General features: G+C 36.2%; 1 protein-coding gene across 1 annotated transcript in view; it reads left to right on the top strand.

Annotated features, from left to right (window-relative positions):
- The window catches only part of TMEM245 (transmembrane protein 245), a 73,700-nt gene that overhangs the window by 21,000 nt on the left and 30,420 nt on the right, over window positions 1-22,280 (top strand). The window contains exons 6-12 of the mRNA XM_066327167.1: window positions 790-959; window positions 5,782-5,805; window positions 11,300-11,404; window positions 12,712-12,794; window positions 14,765-14,855; window positions 15,651-15,749; window positions 17,611-17,742. Coding sequence (XP_066183264.1) covers window positions 790-959; window positions 5,782-5,805; window positions 11,300-11,404; window positions 12,712-12,794; window positions 14,765-14,855; window positions 15,651-15,749; window positions 17,611-17,742 — 704 coding nt within the window. The remainder of the gene's footprint in view (window positions 1-789; window positions 960-5,781; window positions 5,806-11,299; window positions 11,405-12,711; window positions 12,795-14,764; window positions 14,856-15,650; window positions 15,750-17,610; window positions 17,743-22,280) is intronic.

The raw sequence follows: 22,280 nt of genomic DNA, 5'->3' as shown, positions 1-22,280 counted from the left end.
AGTTAACCTTTTTGGCTATGTATGCCATTTTACACGTCTCCAAGTAGAAACATGATGTGAATTTTTGATGATTAAGTGGTGTACAGGCAACTGTTGTGGAGCTCATGTGCAGCAGTAAGCCATGAATCTGGTTTGGAGAACAGCCACAATAAAAAATTATTAAATGTAAGGTTACATGCAGTGATAGGAAGTTCAGTATCCCGCGTTGCCAAGATAAAATGCTAATCTCAAATAGCTTTTTTAATGTTTGAAAGCAAAATCTATCAGTAATATTTCAAAAGAAGATTTAAATGGATGCTTCTTTGCTGTGCAGTTCTACATGATGTGGTGTCAGTTCTTGAAGGAAGGGTGTACTTTAACAACTTAGAAGGCTTAAAGCTTAAAAATTTAGGCTGAAAATTTTCTTTCATATGTAAAGTGCAGTTAGGTTCTATTTGTGGTACTTTATGTGGAGTCATTTGTGTGTGAATTTGTATGAAATCCACTGTACTAGAATCAGAGTGGCACCTTCTTATCCCAGGCCTTGCTCAATTCTGTTAGCTGCATTATTGGGTAGTGTGCAGTCACTTTCTTTGTGCTGTCATCTAAGTTCCGTGTGGATAAGCACAGATGCAAAGCCAGTGAGGAGATGAGTACTAAAAATATTGGAAAATTCCAGAAGTTTTTAATGGGAGATGGAACTCAAGAGTCTTTTCCTTTCTTTTTCGCCAGTCTTCCAGAAGAGGATAAGTAGTCTTGTGGTGCTTCTCTGAAATCTCTGATACCTAATTTTCCTTCTTGTGATTGCAGTTTGGGCACTTAAAAAACTTGTGGTTCATTTTGGAGTTTTGAACTTCATGGCAAATCACTGCAAAAGTTGGTGGCAACTTGTTGAAAATTTTGTGAAGGAACGTCAGGAAGCTCTTGCTCCACGGCCCATCAGAGGACTTGGAAGTGTTATGCTAAAGCTTGACAGTAAGGTATTTCTTCTTACTTCCTTAAGCAACTTGAAAGTTTGTTTTATTCTGTATTCACCATATTCTGAGATGCTTTAATTCTAAAGTAAATGTCTGTCAGTAATAGATATGTCTGTCATGTAAAACTCTATCTGTTTTATGGTGCATTTTAAATTGTGTCTCTTTATCACTATTCACACTTAAGTGCACATTTAAATTTGTTAAATGGTTGCATGCAAACCTTGATGGAACTCACTTTTAAAATGTTGAATGAGCTTTATAAAATTCCTTATCTGAGTAAGGCAAAGTTCTCATGGTTTAATCAACTTACCTGGCTACAAAGATTTTGAATTTAAACCTGATAAGCCTTAGTCTGAAGGACAAGATGTTCCTACTTCTTACATGAAGATTTAATGAAAAAGCAGACGATTGTTTTTGGTAAGTAGGGTCCAAGTTAGTTCAGACATATGTCTGTACTCTGTGGAACAAAGCTGTTGCACACAGTAGTATGATGGTACAGAAATGAGTCTTTCCTCTGTAAGTGAAGAAATATGTGAAGTAAAGTATTTGGGAAATGCCACAGAATAAGGCTTCTGTGTTCCCTTCCCTTCTTCCCCATGCAAAATATACCTACATTTGCATTGCAAATTGTATAGTTGGAAAGCTTCAGAAAATTTATGAAGTTTCTTTCATTAAGGGTTGTAAGTTTTCACATAAACAGATAGTTTATTTGTAATAGCTATGGCACTGTCTAAGAATGTGCTTTCTGTAGCTGTGTTGTTGAAGTATTCTCTGCTCTGGAAGAAACATTTATCTTAGGACTTGTATAACTGAAGAGCTGAACCCTGTAAGTACGTTTGTCAGAGTATTTGTGCCTTGGCAGATTGGTCTTGTAGTTTACAGCTCTGAGATCCTACAGGAGAAGGAGGAGCTTGAGCCTGGATCTCATGGGTGAATGGATGACTAAGGTCAACAGAAGCATTAAAATGGCTCTAGGAAAAAATTAGTAATTTCACAAGGTCTATTAAGGAAGAATTTGAAAAAGGAAAAGCCTTTCAAAATACAGCTATAAACACAATAAAGCAATTTTCCAAAGGTAATGAAAATTACTAACACGGGGCTAAAAGCTTAGATTATACAAAGCTTTTTATAAAAAGATTATGTTCTGTAAGTAAGAAGACTCTCTAGATACAATGTCGAATGTATTGTGGTTTCATGCATTGTCCAGTTTGGTATCCTTGTATTGTGTAACCGTATGATACAGTATACTTCCTAATTCCAGCAAGTCTTTTCTCCTTAAAGAAGGTAGGGCTTTAATGTGCAGCAGAACCTCTCAGTCTTCAGCTTAAATGTACTTAAGGTCAGTTTATTTACACGTTTTTGTCTAAGCAAAAGAACAATGTTGGCTAACTCATTTCCCCATCTCTCTTCACTGCTCCATTTTTTATATGACAGCTGTATTCCTCCTGAGTCTGTGCTCTGCGTATTGAAGCAGTTTAAGCTTTCCCAGACATTACAAGAAGGGCACTTGATAATCTGCATGATTCTTTTGTCCTCATTTGTGCCTATTCTAATTCTGTTTCAGCCTGCATTTATCATGGGTGGCTGGGATTATGTGTAGCCTTCTAATGCTTATCGCACTAATACTTCCATATCTTTTAAGTTCTACTGGCTGTGCTTATTCTGTGTATTGTGGGATGGTGGAGGCATGGTATCTGAGAATTACGGATGCAGTACCACAGATTGTTGGCAGTTACATTTTCTGTAGGGACTGGGAATCAAGAGGAGTAAAAATTACATCCCTGCAAAAATTTTTAAGTTGTATTACCAAATGTTTTGGCTTCAGTAGGCAATGTTGAAGAGGAAGTAAAAAATACGCAAACACACAATAGAAATCTGGGGAGTAAATTGTTACAGCTTACCTTTTATGGATCTGTGTGAGGAACCAAGACCGAGGGATCCTTTCCTTTGCAATTAGAAGTTTAATTTTTAATGTTTTGTTTTTAGTTTATTTTCATAGGAGCTGGATCTGCTTAGGGTTTTTGTTTGGTTTGGTTTTTTGTTGGTATACTAAGTTAATTGGAAACTGAATGTTTCAGGATGTATTGAGACTTAGCTAAGTACAACAAGCCATTGACAAGGTCTGTTTGTCACAAATACTTAGTGATACTACTTGAGCTGGCAAATACGGTATGCCCATTTAGGATATAGTTCCAGATTTGAGTGAAACGTAGTGAGAATGCGAAACATATCTTAGAGTGGCATGTCTTTTTCCAAAACAAATTTTAGGAGACTAGTGTAGATAATCTGGAAAATAACCCATTGTGAGAAATGGGTGAGTACTGCTCATACATGCAAATCTGAGCTTTACTGATTATATCTGTTTTTTTAAACAAAGCCATTAAGAAAAAAACTGCTTCTCTTCTTTCACAATTCTCATTTCCCCCTGGTTATCCTGGAAGTGAAGAGAAATTTGAAATGAAGAGAAACTCTGGTCAAGGGAAAAAAAAGGGCATTGTATTTTATTGATTTTTTTAGGCAGGTCAGTCTCTGTCTGAATGTGTCTCCTTTAAATATGGACTATGAAAATAGGATGTCATGACTATCTTCTTTAGACCATGGCTGTGCATTTGCCTCGTGCAGAGTCAACAGACGGCAGTTCAGATGTAAGAGACTTCCTGGAGGAGAGAGTAGGGAGGTTTCTGTTGTCAGCCACTGAACCATCCCAAACTTAATAGATGTCATGTGTGTCCTTATCAACAGCAGGGAGTTAATAATTTACTGATTTTTTTTTTTTAATTTAAAGAAGGGTGTTGTTTTACAATATGATGACTGTGGTTTGATTATAGAGTTTATGAGGGAGTTTAGCAGCATTGGCAGTGGCTCAGCTGCATGCACTAGACTTTTACTGGTTGCAATGTAGTAATATTTTACATACATGCTTTCTGATGTACTTGAGTGAATCATGTACATCATGATTTTACATGCTTTTTCTAGGTATAGTGCACTAGAATTTTATATGTGGATTGTTTAGATTGTTTGGATTTTGGATAAAATCAACTTCTATTTCTTCTGTTACCAAGTTCAGCACATAGTCTAACCAAGCACTGAAAGCAAGGACAGTCTCTGCTAGTACTTATATTATTATAGAAAATTCTTTGATAGACTCGTAAGATCTTACATGAATAATTTTCCAATAAAATACTGGAAAAGTGGCAGTAGACTTAGTAATTTTGGATGACTTGAACATGGAATTAAGCTTTAACCTCTTTTCAAATTGGTTGATTACATTTGTAGAATTACTTAAACATCAGTATTGGTAAGCTGGTAGGCAGGTAGAGCCTCCCAGGTATTGTCTTAAACATTAACAACAATATTGTTACTTTGGGCATATAATGTTGTTTCCTAATTACTGTATTTATCATCCAATTCCCAGAGGCTGAAATTATAGAAAAATACCAAAGACTTCTTTCACATTCTGCTGAAATCTTAGGGCTCTTTTGTTGTGTTTTGTATGGAATCACAAAGTGGAGCAATACAGCCATGAGATCTGTGTTTTTTCCAAAATGAACCTCATCTACAAATAGTAGGTTTTATAGTGCAGGAGTAAAGTTAAAAGTGTGTAATTGAATCAAAAAACAACTTTACCTTTTTTACAGATAAATTATTCCATAGGTGAAGAGGTAAAGTAGAAACAAATTCTACAGTGTCAGTTTGAGGCTTTTGAAGCTTTGTAATTGATTTCTTTGACTGTGACTTTTTCCATGAGTAGCAAAAGCTAATAGATGTGGGTGCTTTGTGACATTTTATTTTCATGTTTCCTAATGTTCATGTTTCTTTGTAAATCTGCTTCTAACTTAATCAAAATTATGAGATTTTTATATATTTGAAATATTCTTACCTGTTGTTTCCACTGGGAGCTAATGTAATTTCTAGCAACGAAGCTAGATTTACTGACAATTCAATGGTCTTGTTTCCAGGGAGAAATAAACTTCATTTACGTGATCTTAATCTCTAACACAGATGAATAACAACATTAAAGCTCTTCACTGTTGTGATTACACTACTAATTCATTAGTAATGGTTAGAATTAAGAGTACAGTCTGGTGTAAACTAAGTCCTGAAACAGGTATGCTTTAGCATGTGGACAAGCATCAGTAAAGAAAGATGAATTGAGTGCCTAAGGAGAAATTGTCTATTGGGAAGTGCAAGGAGAATTACATTAAATCTGCATTTATATGATCTACAATTTGCTGTTGTTTGTATATCAGGGTTAATGATGTATTTGATGTTGTGCAATTGAATATTAATGATTTAATATGAATGTGGTACCAAAAAAACATATGAAATCTGTTCAATAGTTATTGACATAATAGGAATGTTTTGAAATGCGTAGAATGGGAGTATTTGAATGACTGAATGGTAGTATTAATACCATAAATTAAGTACCTCATGTTAAGATTCGGTGTTTTGCTGAAATGCCCTTCTCAGAGTACAAGTCTTGCTCTGAAATGTGATGGTAGCACTCAGTATAATTAAACTGAATTGCCCAGATTGTGCTGATAGCTCTGTTAATACCATTAAAGTTGTTCATATTTGTTATATCTCTCTTTGTTTCGAAAGTGCATGTTAATAGTAAAACCCAGGTTCTTGCATTAGAATTTGTTATGGTCTTTTCTTCCTATTGCAATTTACCTTTGTGTCTAGAACAATTTCATTTTCATTCTGTGGATGACTTTGCCTGCCTCTCATTGCTTTTTTCCCCTACTACTGCATTTTTCAATAATTTTCCACTGTGTTGTGTTTTTTTTTCCCTTTTCTTCCATCTCCCCCTGCCACTGACAAGCTGTGGCACTGGCTTAATAAGAAGGTAAATAAACAGAAAAAATGTGACTCCAACTAATGGATTCTGTGGTTATGGGGAGTTTGATTTTTTTATAATTTTTTTTTTTTTTTTATTTTGCAGCATGAACACTCCTTAACATGCCTTGCTTCATACAGATTTCTCTCTCAAATGCCTCTTTTCCAGCTCTTGGTATAAGCTACTGAAGGTCATGTAATTCCATCTGATCTCTTCTACTCCAGTGAATGCACATAGTTAAATGTTTAGCACAGCAGAGTATTGCATTAGCCTTTCAAGGGGTAAAGTGATTTAGGGACACTTCAGTGTAAAAATAGTTGATCTCCACCTGGTCCCCACTTGTGCACCTAACAAAGCCAGTTCTCTCCCAGTCTGGAGAGCTGTTCTCTGCTCAGAGAGAGCGTCAGTTGACTGAATTATCAGGGGAGTGGTGAGGGTGTGAAGCTCAGTTCTAAAGCTGTAAGTGTTTGCAAATAGTGCATGGACTGGTGTCACTGAGTGCTGTCAATCTTTTACTTTTGAAGTGCCAAACTTGCCTGTGTACACAGGCATAGTATGTAGTATACCAGGAGTGAATACACACAGAATGGGACTTTGCATGGCCTCAGAACTGCTGAATCTTAACAAGTCTGAAGAGAAGAAAAAGGCTAGTTAAAAACCAAACCAACTAAGTAGTAGATATAGCTAAAATATTTTTTTCCTTTTGTGTGGCTTTTTAAAGTGTGTAATATGTTTCCATGATTCAGTTATAATTGTCCATGAAGAGGGGCATTTTTAATGTTCTTTTGCCCTTGACTGTATTTCTCCTGTTTAAAAATTACATTTTTATTTCCCAACTTTGACATGTTTATCTTATGTGAATGGCTGGTGGTTAGTAAATATGTGCAACTATAGCCTGTCATGAATTTTTTTTATTAGATACTGGTTGATTAGCAGAGTTCAGATGAAGAGATGAGTTTGATGAGCCTCAAGAGAAAGTTTAGTCTTAACTGCTTTTTTTCTGGTTAAGAATTTGTCATTTTTGTTGAAAATTCATATGAGTAGATAATCATTTTTTCCCTTAATACTGGTAGCTTGCAAAAACAATTGAACTGTAATAGCTTTAAATGCTAAAATGTCTGGATTTTATTTTTAGTTTAGAAATTTGCATTATTTGGTAAAACCCTGTGGATATAGTTTCTTAACAGGGTGGTTTTTTAGTTCCTTGGAATTATCTTTGAAAACTACTTTGGTTTACATTACAGTTTCATAGTAGAAATCTGAGAAAGTTTACAGTAGAAATCCTGAAAGTCCTATAGTATTACATACAGTGTTGACTTCTCTGCATGAACACACAGTAATAATATTATAATCAAGATTTTTTTAAAAAGTGGGAAAAAAGTGCAACCAGGGGGTTCATTTTGTTGTGTGTAGTGTTTCAGTGATTTTTTTTTTAAATTAAAAGTCACACTCTAACAGAGGCAGAACACTAGTTGCAGTTAAAAGGTGATTCTTTTTGTGTCTTTCTCCTTTCTGCCTGTCTTTGAAGGGAAGTACTTTAGAAACCACAGAGATAACTTTCTGATAATCCATCAGGAAATTAAAAATCATATTGTTAAGGCAGACTTTGAAATGATGGTTGATTATGACTCCTGGTGATAAACCTTGGCTTTTTTATTCCTGTTTGTGGTATATGTAGCCTAAAATATAGAATAGTTTCAGTCAGGGTGGCGTAATTTGTTCTTAATAACATTGTCAATGTCAGGAGTCCTTAGAAGGAATTGCTAAATTCTGCTGCTGCTTTTGGAGGGATACTGGTGTAGGTAGACTTGAGACCTCACACAGACTGTTCTCTACCTTTTCTAGCTTAGCTACTCAGCTGGCTCATTTCAGCATAACTTTAAGATGGTTAAGTCTGGTTACAGACTTCCCCTTATTCTCTGCAGATGATATTAATGAGGTGGTATCTTCAAATGTTAGCTAACTAAAGGGAAATGAGAAGTCTAAGGAATGTCTTGGAAAAATACCATCATAAATAGCGGAGCTGTTTACAGAAAAAAAATAAAAGTCTATGTTGGTCATCTTCTGTAGATTTAATCAAAACTGAAGTAGATGCCTAGGTGTGCTTCACTATTTGGGTAATGTAGTAAATTAAACACACTAGAAAAACTACTGGCCTGAAGACTATGCAGTATGAAACCTGTAAATATGAATTCATAGATGATGTATCATACTGCATAACATGAACAACCTGTCTAGAGTGTAGGATTTCTGATTTTTAAGTATGGACTGTGGTTCTGTTACAGCTTAATGTCATGGTTTGTGCCTTCATCAAAAAGTTGAAAGAGATAGTACTTGCAAATTATTGAGGAGCTTTCTAATAGAATGTAACTGAATCCTAAAAAAAAATTCTACAGTGAGCTAAATTAAAATAAAAACCTTGATAATCTCTCTTTTCAAAACTGTGACAATTATAGTGTTTTGTGAGCAACCTGTCACAAATCAGTAACATTTGGTTTTACAAGTGTGACCTTCTGTAGCTCTGGAGCCTGGCTTTCCTTTACCTTTGCATAATCTCAGATACTGCGGCAGCCTCAGCTTTCCGCTGTTGACTAACCTTTAGATTAGTTGCTTGGAACTGAATATAAAACTTCATGACCTCGGGCTAATGAGTGTGTTTAGTCAGTCCATGTTTGTCTCTGTGTGCATGCCCATGGTTTACGGGAAGAGTGTAAAGGGAGATCTGGCAGGGTTGGGGTAAGAGTGAAGTCTGGACCTGATTCAGTATTAAGTGCAACCACACAGACATGTAGCAGTGCAGCTTCCTGCAGTGAGTAGCTTACCTGCACCTATGCATTATTTAACATGAGTGTGAAAAGGTGAGGGATTGCTAAGGAAGTGTTGTGGGTTAATGTAGGGGAGGGAAGTATGTCTTAACAGAAGGAAAAACAAAAAAGTAAATATAGCCTTAAGTGAATGTTGTCCATCTGCTTTTATTTGTATGAAAGTCAGTCCAATCCACAGTCTTCTACTGTGATGTGTCTGTACCACTTAGATAACTTGGATCCCCTTAAGTCTGTGTTGAGAGATGTAATTGCAGCACCTATAGGCTTGCCAAAGCTGGCTTTCATCAGGCTTCCTTGGACTCCCTCCCCCAGTAAATAGAGATAAGGTGGGTGTTCATGGCTGAGACTGCTGCTGGTACCAGTACATCATCAGTGCTGCCATGACTTTACTAACTAGATTAAAGGTAATCCAGGATTTACATGTGCTGTGGCTGCACCTTAATGGCAGGCCAGGCACGTCTGAACCCTCAGTATGACTGTCCAGGGAAGATAAGATCTATTGTCTGTCATGTGCCATCTTGGAGAGAGTCCTCATCCTGGTGTTTCAGAGCTTGACCTTCCACTAGTTGCTACATGGCAAAACATCTGAAGTATTCAGCCTCAGATCCACTGAGATTTCACCTATTGGATACCCCTCACGCAATAATTGAACCTAGCCTTTTTGGAAATCTCAGACAGAACTTCCGTTTACATGGGTTTAGTGAATCTGATTAAGGTGATGTTTGTAAGACTACTCGATTTCTTTTAACTCTGACTTAGTAAATAGTTTCAACTTTGTCTGAAATGACAAGGGCAGCTTTAATTTTTAATTGCTTCATTTTGAAGTCCATGCTATAAAGTTTTCTTCCCCTGTCTATCCAGTGGTGTTTTCTTGGTGATGTTTTTTATTTCTGTCCTTTGAAACAAGGACTTTTATTTCTTGCTTCTCTTGTGTAATCATTAGATGTACATGAGTGTTGGAAGGACACAGCAAATCTCATTTCAGTCTTATTTCCAAAAAGGTAACCTCAATATATATATACACAGCATATATATGCCCTATGTAGGGGCTTTTCAAAGTTTTTCAGAGAGCTGTGGTACCACTGCAGGCAGGTCACCTCCCTCCAGCACTGGCAATGCATTTCTGATGGCTGAAATATTGTAGCAATGCTGAAAACCAAACTTAGGTTAAAAATACCTAAGAGAAAAGATTTTTCACACTCTCTGAGTTCATTTCTGAAGCACTGAGATTTCTGAATTCCTTTCTGAAGTTCTTAATGTAGTGCAGACTTTGTTACAAGTACTTGTGTTAATTTAGATAAGGCAAGGGGCTGGTTGTAGAAACTTGAAGTTTAAAGATAATTACATGATGTACATAAACTGCTCAGGTGCTATCAGATGAAGACATCCAGTAAACACAAAAAAAAATCCTTACTTTTTTCAAATAGGAGATCTAACTTCAGTGTTGACCAATTCAAGCAGTCTGAGAAGTTCGTTGTTCCAGGGTCAATTTCATGTGTAAGGATAGGATAAATAATGAAGAAAGAACTAATGTAAACCATTAGCATGCATATTAGTAGTTTTATAAGATCTCTAACTAAATAATTGCCAACTTAATCATTGGATATATAACTTGTACTCGAAAGTACTTTGGCTTACTACACATTGGCTTTGACCTGAGTTCTTGTAAATCAGAAATTTTACCATTGTGCTATTGCTTTTTCCTGTAGTAATGCTAAATGGAGTAGAAATAGACTTGGTATTTGAACCATAGGAGCTAGAAAAATGTATTTGGTCATGCTTGCATGTGCTTTCACAGCTTTTTATGTAAACAGTCAATTTGTGTATGAGATGAAGCTCAGCTTGCACTGTTCCAGAGCGCTCTGCAAAGTTGTGTGACTGAGCAGTTTCATTGTTTTGAAGGACACTATCAGAATTTCTCTACTCAAATGTGGTATCGCCATTTGCTTATGGACATGTATAGAATGGGCCTTTTTGTAAACTGACAGAACAACAAACATGCCTGTTCCCTGTATCAGTGAGTTTAGCTGATGCATGCTTAATGCTGAGCATCCTCCTGAGACTGGAAGTGGATAGAAATAGTTGGTGCTGAATAATTGGCCTGATACTCAATAATGTAGAACCCCACCTGTCCCATTGCAGTTCAGAAGGTGATGAGGCAGCTTTAAAAATTTTATTACTTGAAAAAATACCTCGTTTGTAATTTAGATTGTTCTTAGCTATTCAAATCCTTGAATTTTAGTTATTCTTTAAAGTATGTCTTGGTAGCACTGAAGTCCTGTGCAGACAAGTATCTGTAAGTTTCCAAGTTACTGAAGGACAAGAAACAAAGATAATTTTCTGGGTTCTAGTTGACATGACTGTCTTCTTTAGGTACTTCTCTAGGTCTAGTAAGTAATTGTTGAGTTATTGCTTGCTTTGCAGAGAGCTTGCCGTGTTGTGTGGTAATGTGTACATGTTCTTTGCAAAATCACATGTCATACCATGACCTTAATCATGCTAACATCGCTTGTTAATTGTTCATTTCCAAGCTTGGGCATAAGTGCTGTTTGATTAGAGCCTGATTTTGTACTGTGATTGTAAATAAAAATAACAATACTGTCGCATAACATGCAGCATTGCTTTCAATAAAGATTGATTTATGTGCTATAATTTTCTTTTTTTTTTTTTCTGCACAGATTATCGTGTGGTTGGAGAAAATGCTAGATAAAATAATCAGCATTTTCATAATATTTTTGCTGGTGATAGGAACCCTTCTGCTAGCTCTTCTCCTTACTGCAAAGGTATAGTGTGCGAACAAATATAATCATAGAGCTCACTTTTGTTGCTAATGAAGGTTACTGTTATGAGATTGTATAGCTTAAAGAATTTTTCTTAATGTTTAGGAACTAATTGCTCTGTAGTTGAACTTGTCACTATTCAAAGACTACACAATATACAAAAATATATCAAAATCGAAATATTTATATTTCTTTGCATTTCTGTGGTTTTTACCTGTATGACAAGGCTAATATACAGACATTTGGAAATACAAAATTTATTCTAGTAGAAGATTTAATAGCTTATGTATTACAGGAACAGATTTGTTTTGCATCCTCTTGACACTTTCCTTGTCAACAGAAGAACCACTTAGAATTTTTTCTCTTTAATTTACCTCACATCAGAAACATTTGCAAGATAATTAAGGATGTGTTTGTCAATTGGTTTGTGTAATTGCCTGTAATAACCTCATGGTATACTTTTCTGAGATAAATGTACTGAGATTCATGATCACGTGTTCTCTGAAATTGATTTTTGGTCTACGGTTGAGTTTGGGTGGGATTTGCTTTGCTCACCAGAAGAGGTCACTCATGTACTTTTTTCCCTTTTCCTTAATGGAACTGTATTCGTACTTGAAACGGTCAGTGGAGATTGAATGTTTGACTTGAATACAGTTACAGAACTAAGATCAATGGGTTCTGATGTCAACCTTTTTTTTTCCAAAATGTAGACATATGTAATGTTGAGTACCTAAAATTGAGGACTTTAGAAGTTGGGCAAACATTCCTGCCTAAAGCTCCCTTATATTCATAAAAGGACTATTAAGATATTTATAAAAGGTGTATTTAATCATTCTTGCTGAAGAATTTATTTGGTCAGGCACTTCTTAACAGAGCTGGTCATGTTAGAGCTAAGTATTTATTAATTTTTAGACTTCTTTGATCCATGGCTTAAAAAGGTGTATCTGAAACTCTGCTTTGTATTTTAGTGCTTCGCTTGACAGTGCTACTGTTATTGTTGAATTTTTCGACTGATGTGATAAGGTTTAAATTTCCATTTGCTATTACTAGTGACCAGAATTTATTATTATATTGACTAGGTGTTTCTTGGGTTATTTTAACTTCTTTCTTCAGAGTGAATCATTTACATTGGAAGAGTTATTTTTTAAATGTACAAACTGGTCACTGCCGCCTTCTCACCTTTCCCCTGCCACCCCACCCTTCTCCTCCCAATACCACTCCCCCCTCCCCCCCAAAGAAAAGTCTTTCTGAATGTAGGAAGAGTTGTAGTTTGCATTGCATAACATTTCTCCTCTCTCTCTTTAATTTAGGTACATCAAGAGAGCGTTCACATGATTCAAGTCACGAGCAGCTTGATCAATGAGACAGTAGCCAGTCACCCAGAATGGGCAAAGTAAGAATGCTGAAGTTAAGTGAATAGTGTAGGGTGGATGAACAAGCTTCCAGGTGCTCTTATGCGTAGTTTTTAATTTAAAAAATCCCCTAGGTGTACAGAAATGTGGCTGTCTCTCACCGGCAGGTGTAAAAGCTAAACTGTCAGACAGCAGGGATGTTTATGCATCACTTTGGAGGACTGTCAGTGTGGTATGTCATTTGAGGACTGGGTGGATTTGATGGTGAAGGACAGCTGTATGAGCTTTTCTAGCTACAGTTGTGGAGAAGAAACTTATGTAGTGCAGAGAATAAAGAGATCTGGGTTTTTTCCCTTTTTCCTATGAAAGAAAAGTGCTGGCAAAGAATGCTCTCTCTAGAAAGTTTCAAGATAGAGCTAAATGAATTTTTAAATGTAGAGAGATGGATGTGGAGTGCATTTGAAGGAATAGGAGTTGAAGACATTTTTCCTGGAGTGAACCGAAGAAGAGTTCAAGGGTGGAAAGAATGGTGGGTGGGGGAGTTTGGTGTGAATCAGTTGGGGCAGGGCCATTGCTGTTAAGAGCAGTTGTGTATAGTGAGCACAGTGGAAAGTTTTTAAGGTTAGGTTGTGTAATGACTAACATAAGCATCAGGACAAGTAGTAAGGGAGAGAGAAGATTTTGACAGAAATGCATCTAGAAAAAAATGTGGGCACACTGGTGAGAAAAGGAGTCATTGCATGAACATCAGAGGGGGGAATAGGTGAGGCTGATAAGTATGATTTTAAGGGGGGGCGTGTTCCAAGTGGCTTTCATTCTGCTTTAGCTAAACAAATATTGGGCAAATGAGAGATACCAATTTAATGCCACCAAAAAAAGATCTTTCTGGAATAAGAATGGTTGACTCTTTAACAGCCACATTCTAAATGAAAGTGTTGGTGATTTAAGAAGCTTGAAAGAAAGCAGATGCTGTGTTATAAGAGCAAAACAATTTTTCAAAAACAGAACTAGAAAGATGTAGTTAATAACCACTGTAGTAATGCATGCTTTAGCACTACTATAGTAATCACAATCATGAGAACAGAAAGCACTTGAAGCACTTGGGTTTATTCCTTCATGATGTCTCTTGTTTTGTTTGGCCTTTCTATTTTGCTGTGAGATGGAAGTAAGTGGCCCTAATGAAGATAGAAATTTGACTATCAGAAGCTTATTTATGTAATCAAACTACCGGAGTACCATTTAAGTAATTTGAATTCCAGCATAACTTTTTGCTTCCAGTGTTTGCATCCAAATTTGAAGTATCCATTACACTATATTTTAGTTTATTAAGAGTAAGAACACCTCTTGCCAAATCCGTGCAACTTCACCAGCTTTCAGAGCTTGATGCTCATATTGTGTTTAGAGGTGAGTGAGTGAAGTATCTTGGAATTCCAATCCAGAACATTTCTGAAGAGTTATGCAGAGAGAAGAGTGTCCATGTTGATCTGCAGTCAGGTGAACAAATACAGCAGTTCTATCTCCTGAATGTTTTCATTTTGTTTTGGAAGGGCTCCAACAAGTGGCATTGAATTAAGATGTAAAAAGAAAGTCAAAGCAGAGGTTGTGTGCCCTGTATTCACAAGTGGTGGAATGCTGGCAACTCAGTAGGGTACATTGCTTGAAAGTGCTGTGAGTCCCTGAAGAAATTCACAAGCAGGTGGTTTGGTGAGGGCATATACAGATTGAAGAGCAGATCTCTTGAAAAAGTTGAGATATCAATTTAATTAAGGTTTCAGGAACCTTGGATAATTTTAAATGCAATGACGTGCCCTAGATTTAATTTTGCTTTGCTTATGGGAAAATCTATTCCTTGATATGTAGAAGGAAACATTAAAGTTGTAAAAACTTTTTATGTATTTAACCATAGTGATTTGTTGTTTCAGAATGTTAATTTGCAGTATGTTTTGGGTGTAATGAAGTGGGTATAGTATATAGCAGTTAACTCTGTTTTCCCTCTTTAAACCCCCCCCAGCTGGCTCCCAGAAGCCCAGGTCATTCAGAAGGCACTCAATTCTGCAGCCAACAACGTGTACCAGTATGGCCGAGAGTGGATCACACACAAGGTAAGAGTGAGCTGTCCAAAAGCTACAGTTCTTCGGTTTTCTGTTTAATTTCTTGTATTTCATAAAGGTTACATGAAATAAAAGTACATTTATCAGTAGTTCTTTTCCACATATTTAACCATTTTGTTGATAGATCTATTCTTTCCACTCTGATTTGGGACTTTTGAAGGAAGAGTGGGAGTGATTTCAGTAGTCTCTTCTGTTCAGAGGACAATTTCTTTTTAAGAACTGAACAATCTGTCATAATTCTAATGATTCCCAGTGAAAATGCATCAAATGAAATTGAGTAATTTTTTTTGAACTGGCTTTAGCTGTCCTATTATAGACAGTGTAGGCTTTTATTGCGACCACTGCTCCTCCCTCTTCCCTAATTTCTGTGTGGGCTGGGTGTGGTACACTGGACATCTTTTAAATCATAATTTGTATAGTTAAGCTAACTTTCTTCAGAAGAATTTGCCAAGATTCTTATTTATATATTTGATATCTTGCACAGATCTCAAATTATTTGAAATATTTACTCTAAAGATATGATCAATGGTTTTGGATTTCAGCGACAGCATTTGTTTTTCAGTGCAGAAAGATCTTTAGTGCAGCAGAATGTTTTTTAAGAAAGTCTCTGTGTTGTGAACCATTTTTAATGAAGTGTGAATTTCATACTGATACTAATGTTTCTGATAACTTGGGTTTGAATTGTGCTTTTACAGACACTCTTAAGTTATTCATCAAGCTTGAAATTCGTCAGTGGATTCTTGCTTTGTTCTGTTCTGTATAATAAAAGATTTTTATGTGTTTTAGCTCCATAAGATTTTAGGAGAAAAAGTAAATAACACTGCTGTGATTGAGAAACAAGTGCTGGAGCTCTGGGACAGGCTTTATCACTCTTGGTTTGTGAAGGTGGGTAACTTATTTAAATGGTATTCCTATAAACTATCACTTAGTACTCTGAGATAATTATGCTATGTATGAATTTCTGAGGAAGAGATTAGCAGAAAGCTGGAAGGTTGAGTAAAAGTTTTAAAAGGAAGGTAAAAATTTCAAGTGTGTAAGACACATCATTATAGAATCACAGTTTTAGTATATCCAGGGCTGGGTCCTACATGTAAGTAGTTAAGCATGGTTTTGTGTGTGCCACTTTACAGTTTTCTTGCTTTTTATAATTAGTATTTCATAGTTTAGCATTTTCTGCTGAATTTTTTGTGTTGTTAGGGTCTTGGGAAAAGGCAACTGCTCTTCTTCATGATTTGTGTAACTCACAATAATTTGAAATTGTGAGAGTGTAATTGTCTTCTCATTAAATTTCTTACAGTGTATTTTTGCAGCCATCTTATAATAGGTTCTGTACAATGAATCATGAAAGGTTCCTAAGAGTTAAATAATTGTTATGCTGCCAATGCTGTTTGCCTTTTAAAGGAAAAAGCAATTAATTAGTTATTGTGCAATGGAAATACCAAATCCAGAAGTCATATTCCTGAAATACTACTGTATATTTAAATGATTGCGATTATATTAACATTTTTCTTTACACAGTTACTCTTCTAAAGTTAACCTCTAAAGTTCCAAGAAGATCTCTGCACTAAAGAAATAGCAGTTTTGGTATAGAACTAGATGAGCAATTGATAGGTCTCCGTACAGTTTATATATAGAGAAGGCCTGTTGGTGGGAGATTTTTGACTACTCATATGCTTCTACTCTAAATAAATTGCTAGCTCAGAAGAAAGATCTCTGTGTTGGCAGTGGATTGTTATAGAAAGTTTCTAATTGTGCCTCACAAAGTGTAACAGTACATCTAGAGAGAATTGGTAATAAGCAGAAAATTTAATGCTCTTAGGTAAATCAGTGCAGGGACTGCACTTGGAATGTTATTTGCCATGTGTGGCAGAAAAAGATACTGTCATTTTGAATGCAGGCTGCTAAGGCTAAAAATGGGCAGAAAATTTTATCAAATAGTGGAATGCTTATTGTAAAAGTCAGAGTTAAGGACTTGAGAAGTCTCCTTCTATTAAAGAGTAGGATGTTGTAGTCAGCGCGTTTGCGTGAGCTTGCTTACAGAGAATTTTGGCATCTTTCTCTGAAACGCTTTTTACAGTCCTAAACTGAGTCAAATAACCTCATTCAAGATGGCAATCAGGTATGATTCACTGGGCAATAGGCAACTTCATAATTAGGGACGAGCCACTTAAGGAATTATCCGTTGTTTTTATGGCTATGTGCCATTGTCTTGAGTTGTGGTTATGGAGGTGTGTAGTCAGAAGAAATCCTCCTACTGCATCCAGTTTAGCTCTTAGGTTTTGTGTGATTGACCATTACCTGTGGAGAGGTACACTCTAATAGTGAGAAAAGTACTTGCTTGGGCTTCTGCTTGCATTTTTCTTTGTGGGCTATACTGGGAAAACTTGTATGTTGCAAACAATAAATTATGTAGGCAATAACTGGAATCATTACCTCTTTCTTGTGTGCTTTCATTAAGAGCAAAATAGATACCATTGTATTAGTCAAGCAGTAAATTTTTGATGGGTGAATCAATACAACATACACATATGTAATCAGATGGGATAATTAACTACAATTTTCTGTCAGATTTTAATTTTTCTAGTGTACAGCGTACTTCCAGGTATTTTTAGGGGATGCCAGTTAAAGCAGCTCTAAGTGTCATTGTATCTATTCCTCATTTAGAAACCATCGATCTAAAGCATTAGCTTTTGACTTTTTCATATCTCTAAATTTTATTTGAATGTCTGTTTTCTTTGCTGTTAAGAACGTAACACATTCTGGAAGACACAAAGGACACAAGTGGCACATAAACCGTCAAAACAGCTGGCTTGGAGATATTCTGGACTGGCAGGATGTTGCATCGTTTGTTCACGACAACATCGAAACGTTTCTCTCGGTACGTATTCTTCACACTTACTATGAAATTGTAAGTCTAATTTTTAACAGATAGTAGTTTCTTCTCAGAGTGCCATTATGGATTCAAGTAAATGGAAAATTACGGCAACACTGTTAGTGTTATTTACAATTATCTAAGCAATTATTGCAAGCCTCTTTAAGATATAACTGTAAAACAAACAGAAATTTTTATGGTAAAGAAGCTCCTGTGCTTTTCAGCATCTTCATGGATACCAGCTTCCCAGATGTCTTCCTGAGAGATTGTTTGCCTGTGTCGACTGCAAGCTGATTTTCAGTGCATTATTTTATGTAGTCTTTTCTCTTTAAAGAAGAAACCAGTTGGTTTAGGTTATAATTGAAGAAGCTATTGACTAAGAGATTGTGGAAACAAAACCAAGCAATAAAAGTGGGAGGGAGATATTTTTTTTTTCCCCTCAAATTGTTATTATTTTTGATGTTGAAAGCAGCTTATTTTTCTCTTCTTTTATGAAAGTTCTTTGGAGAATGAAATTAATGCTTTGCACAGTGTGAATTCCTGAATAAAAAAATTTCACCTTAGGAGGAGAAAAAGAGGAAGCATTGAAAGCAATCCAAATTGAAGTGTTTCACTAAAAAACGATGTTAAATCCAAAATGCTTAATACACAGTCAATCTCCAGTATAGTTTGGCTTGAGCTGTTGTCATAACTAGAAGTATCTTCAATGTTGGAAGACTATTATATATACCTAACTGGCACTATATCTGTGGATGCAATCAAAGCTAATATTTGTCTTCCAGCAGTTCCTTGGTTTGGACTGATAGGCATGTGTGCTTTTTCTGTCCTCCCTCAATTGCTGCTTAAACTATTACAGCCCCTTCTGTAGAGGAAGATGTGAGACATGAGAGAGTTGAGAGAAACTTTATTGCAGTAAACCTTTTTTCAGTTAATTATGAAATTTTCTTAATACTTTCTCAAAGTTGGCCATGCATGCTTGAGGCAGAGGGTTTAAAAATGCACAGCACATCATGATTGAAAATCAGTGTGGAGTTTCCTTCTAGGCAAGAGGCACAGAAGGAGGAGAAGCTACCTGATAAGAGAGTGTCATTTGCAGCACTGCTGCACAGTGCTCAGAAACCATGATGTAAATTGTGCTTCAGTAATCTAAGCAGGCTGGAGAGAGGCAAAGAAAAGTGTAAAGAGAATAAATATTTAAGAATGAAAAACATTAATATTAAAATTTTAATCTAGCTAACTTGCTTGCTTTACTTCTAAAACCTGGTTTAGAAGTTCAAGAAAAAAGTGCCATCAATTGACTTGCATTCCTGTTTATTTCCAGGAACTCATTACTCATCAGCTGTGGGGAAACACCTGTCTTTTTTCTCCATATCCTCATGTCCTTAATAGCAGACTGTAAACAAGTCAGCTTAGTATAAAGCGCTAAATCCTGATTTCTCATCCTTACTGGGCAGCATTTTCTTTCCTGGCTTGCCCTACAGTGCGTTGCATAAATATTACTCACACTAATATTTTAAATTAAAATAGATGGGATACAGTCTCTGTTCTTGTTTAGGTCATTAAAGTTTGGAGATTATGAAAAAGAATAGATTTTGCTTAAGTCTGGTATGCTTAAGCAAGTTTCTTACCTATCCTAAGAGACAAAGCAGCCTTACTGTATTCAGGATTTATGGTCTTACCAGAGCATGAAAACCTTTCTCATGGTATTTTGAAGTGGAACAGTGGGTTATTAGAATGGCGTATTGAATTGGGAAGGGTTAATATTTTAAATTGTGTGAGTGCTTTTGGGAGTATGTGTTCTGGGGATTTAATTTTGCTTAGATTCTTTAGTTTTGGTTTTTTGTCAGTTTGCTTTTTTTCATATTTTGTGGAACTTTGGGTGGGATTTAGACCAGATTAGAAGGGGCTTTGAGCAGCCTGGTCTAAGGAAAGGTGACCCTGCCTGTGGCAGAGATATTGAGACCAGATGATCTTTAGTGTTCCTTCCCACCCAAACTGTTCTCAGTTTTTATTTTTCGGTTGAGCGTGTTGTTTATGGGGAGAGTGAGGTTGAACACTAGAAACCAATGCTAGCTTGCAGTTCTTAAGAATATAGCAAGACACAGTACAGTGCCAAAGCTGTTTTGACAGTTTTTTTAACTTAGAGATAATTTAAAGACAATGAGATGGCTGTAAAGAACTGTGTAAAAGAGTGGATATACAGCTCTAATGAGATTTCCTCCACTTTTGGAGAAGAATAAATGTGTATGATTACCCTACTTGCATGTAACAAATATTTATGCATAGGTTGAGTTTACCAAAAAATAACTGTCTTGCTAGCCCCTTGGCTTTTTGAAGTATTTCAGAATAGACCAGATGACAGTTTCTTGTGAAAATACAGCTCTTTGACAATGTCATGTTACAGCCAGAAGCAGATAAGCTCTTCTCCATTGATGGAAGTCATAGGAAATGTTGTTCCTCCTTAATAGGAGGAGTGTTTGCTGTAGGAAAAATGTTAAGAGAAGACAGATGCTAGTGTTTCACTTCAGGCTTTTCCCCTAATGGAAGAAATTTTAATTTTAGAGTTGAAAGCATATAATTAAATCACTGATTTAGGTGTGCTGGGGAATTGCTGGTGTTTATTTAATTTGTAACAACATGTATGGATTCAACTTTGCAACTTTGAGTATCAGATAAAGCTTGAAAGACTTCTGTACCCTCCTCACAATGTGCTGTTCATGGTAGCAGTTATCCCTAGCTGTAGATTGATGTAGACAGTCCTTAATTATTTTGAAGTAATTTACTATATAAACATGTAAATTGCCTGAAGATTTAATATGAAGATAAGCTTTTCCAAGTCATCCATTTCCTTTTTTTTTTTCCTAAAAGCCTTGGTGTTAGCAGCACTGCTGCCTTTTTCCAATATTAGAAACAGTAGTGTTAAAAAACAGCATAATATAATCAGTAATGTGTTTCTAAAGTGAGGTTTATTTCATCTCATTCTTGGCAGAGGGAGCAAGAGTGGAGCCTCACTTTATGCCTTGTGTTTTGCATCCCATGCTCCACTCTGAGGTAGTTAATCAGATGGATGAAATAGGCAACATGTAGCTGGACTATTAGGATTTAATTTCTGAAAAATAAAAAAGACTCATTCTTTCCTCACTCATCTACTTTTCCATTCATAACTCTTTTTCTCCATTTTGTGTATGATTGTAGCATTGAGAAAGTGAATTGCTGCTGGCTAAATCTGTGAATGATGACTCAGAGGTCCCTTGCTGTTACATGAGACATTGCTAATGTCTTCTTAATTTGATCTTTTGGCTCCTTGCACAAGAATACTCATCATTCCACCAGCAGGTGGTATCATTCAGAGATCTCCCAGATAGGAAGACAGAAGACCTTCCACAGAGATACACAGCAAGCTTCAGCTTAGTTAGGTTTCTCTTTCCATGCTTGTAGTATGATTGATTTGTACATTTTAAATCAAGTCAGTTTCTCAGATATTTCTCTTGGTTACAACATATCCTAATATTTTCTCTGGCTCCAGTAATTTCTTCAAGTAATCTCATAAATTTATACCTAATTCAGTCCATTTTTCAGTAATATATCAATGAGCATGTTGGTTTTTTGGTTTTTTTTTACGTCTTTGTGTCCAGTTTTATTCCCTTTATATAGAATCAAGTTAGGTACATAGTTTTAACTGGCTTCCATAAGCTTGCTGACTTGAAGTTCTTAGCAAATTACTGTTTTGGTCAAGTGCCTTTTAACCCTCATTTTCAGGTGTTGACCAGTTTAAAAATGGCCAAGAGGATACCCTAGATGCCTGAGAACACTGTGTGCAAATTTGCTTTCTGGCCTGTTAGATTGGAAAGGCACAGAAACTGATGCTGATGGTGGCACAGCACACTGTGATGCTTAAGAGAGGCCTGAATTCTGTACGGCCTTGTAGCCCTTTTAAACACTAATCCCTTTGGGCTGCTTACAGAGCAGTGGTTTGGGGAAAGTGGTGTGGTTTTCTGCTATTTAACAGTAAAAAATAACTAAAAGTAATGTGACATTATTGCATAAATATTCGTAGTTAGTTGTGTTTTGGAGAGCTCAGCTGGCAAGGTGTTAGCAATTCTTTATGTGTAGTTGGTGAGCTCATCAACTCAGCTGCAGTAGGCCCTGAGAATCCAACAGCATTATGAGCTCTTAGGTGCAGCTGCATGTAATTTGATTTTTGTGAGTGGTAGGAAAGCATTTGAGCACATTCTGATACTGTATTCAGTAATGATTAACATTTTCTCTGTCTGTCTTCTCACCTTAGCTATCAAGAGCTTGTATCTCGAAGTTTTAATGATATGTATGCGTAACAAGGAATTACTCTGTAGTTGGAGATTAGTCCTAAAAGATGCAGCTGCTTTCATAAGACATACTGAAGCTGTAGAGAGGCACTAACTGCACTTACTCTAAAGCAGATGCTGGTGATAACTAGTTCAACAGTTCCAGTCAATGACTCCACCAAACAAGGATGTTCACGTAGGAGAACCATTCCTGATGTTCGTTGAGCAACTTGATACCTA

The sequence above is a fragment of the Sylvia atricapilla genome, chromosome 1, assembly GCF_009819655.1.
Source record: "Sylvia atricapilla isolate bSylAtr1 chromosome 1, bSylAtr1.pri, whole genome shotgun sequence".
NCBI classification, from domain to species: domain Eukaryota; kingdom Metazoa; phylum Chordata; class Aves; order Passeriformes; family Sylviidae; genus Sylvia; species Sylvia atricapilla.
Note: the sequence above shows the minus strand (reverse complement) of the source record. Positions and strands in the feature narration are given on the sequence as shown.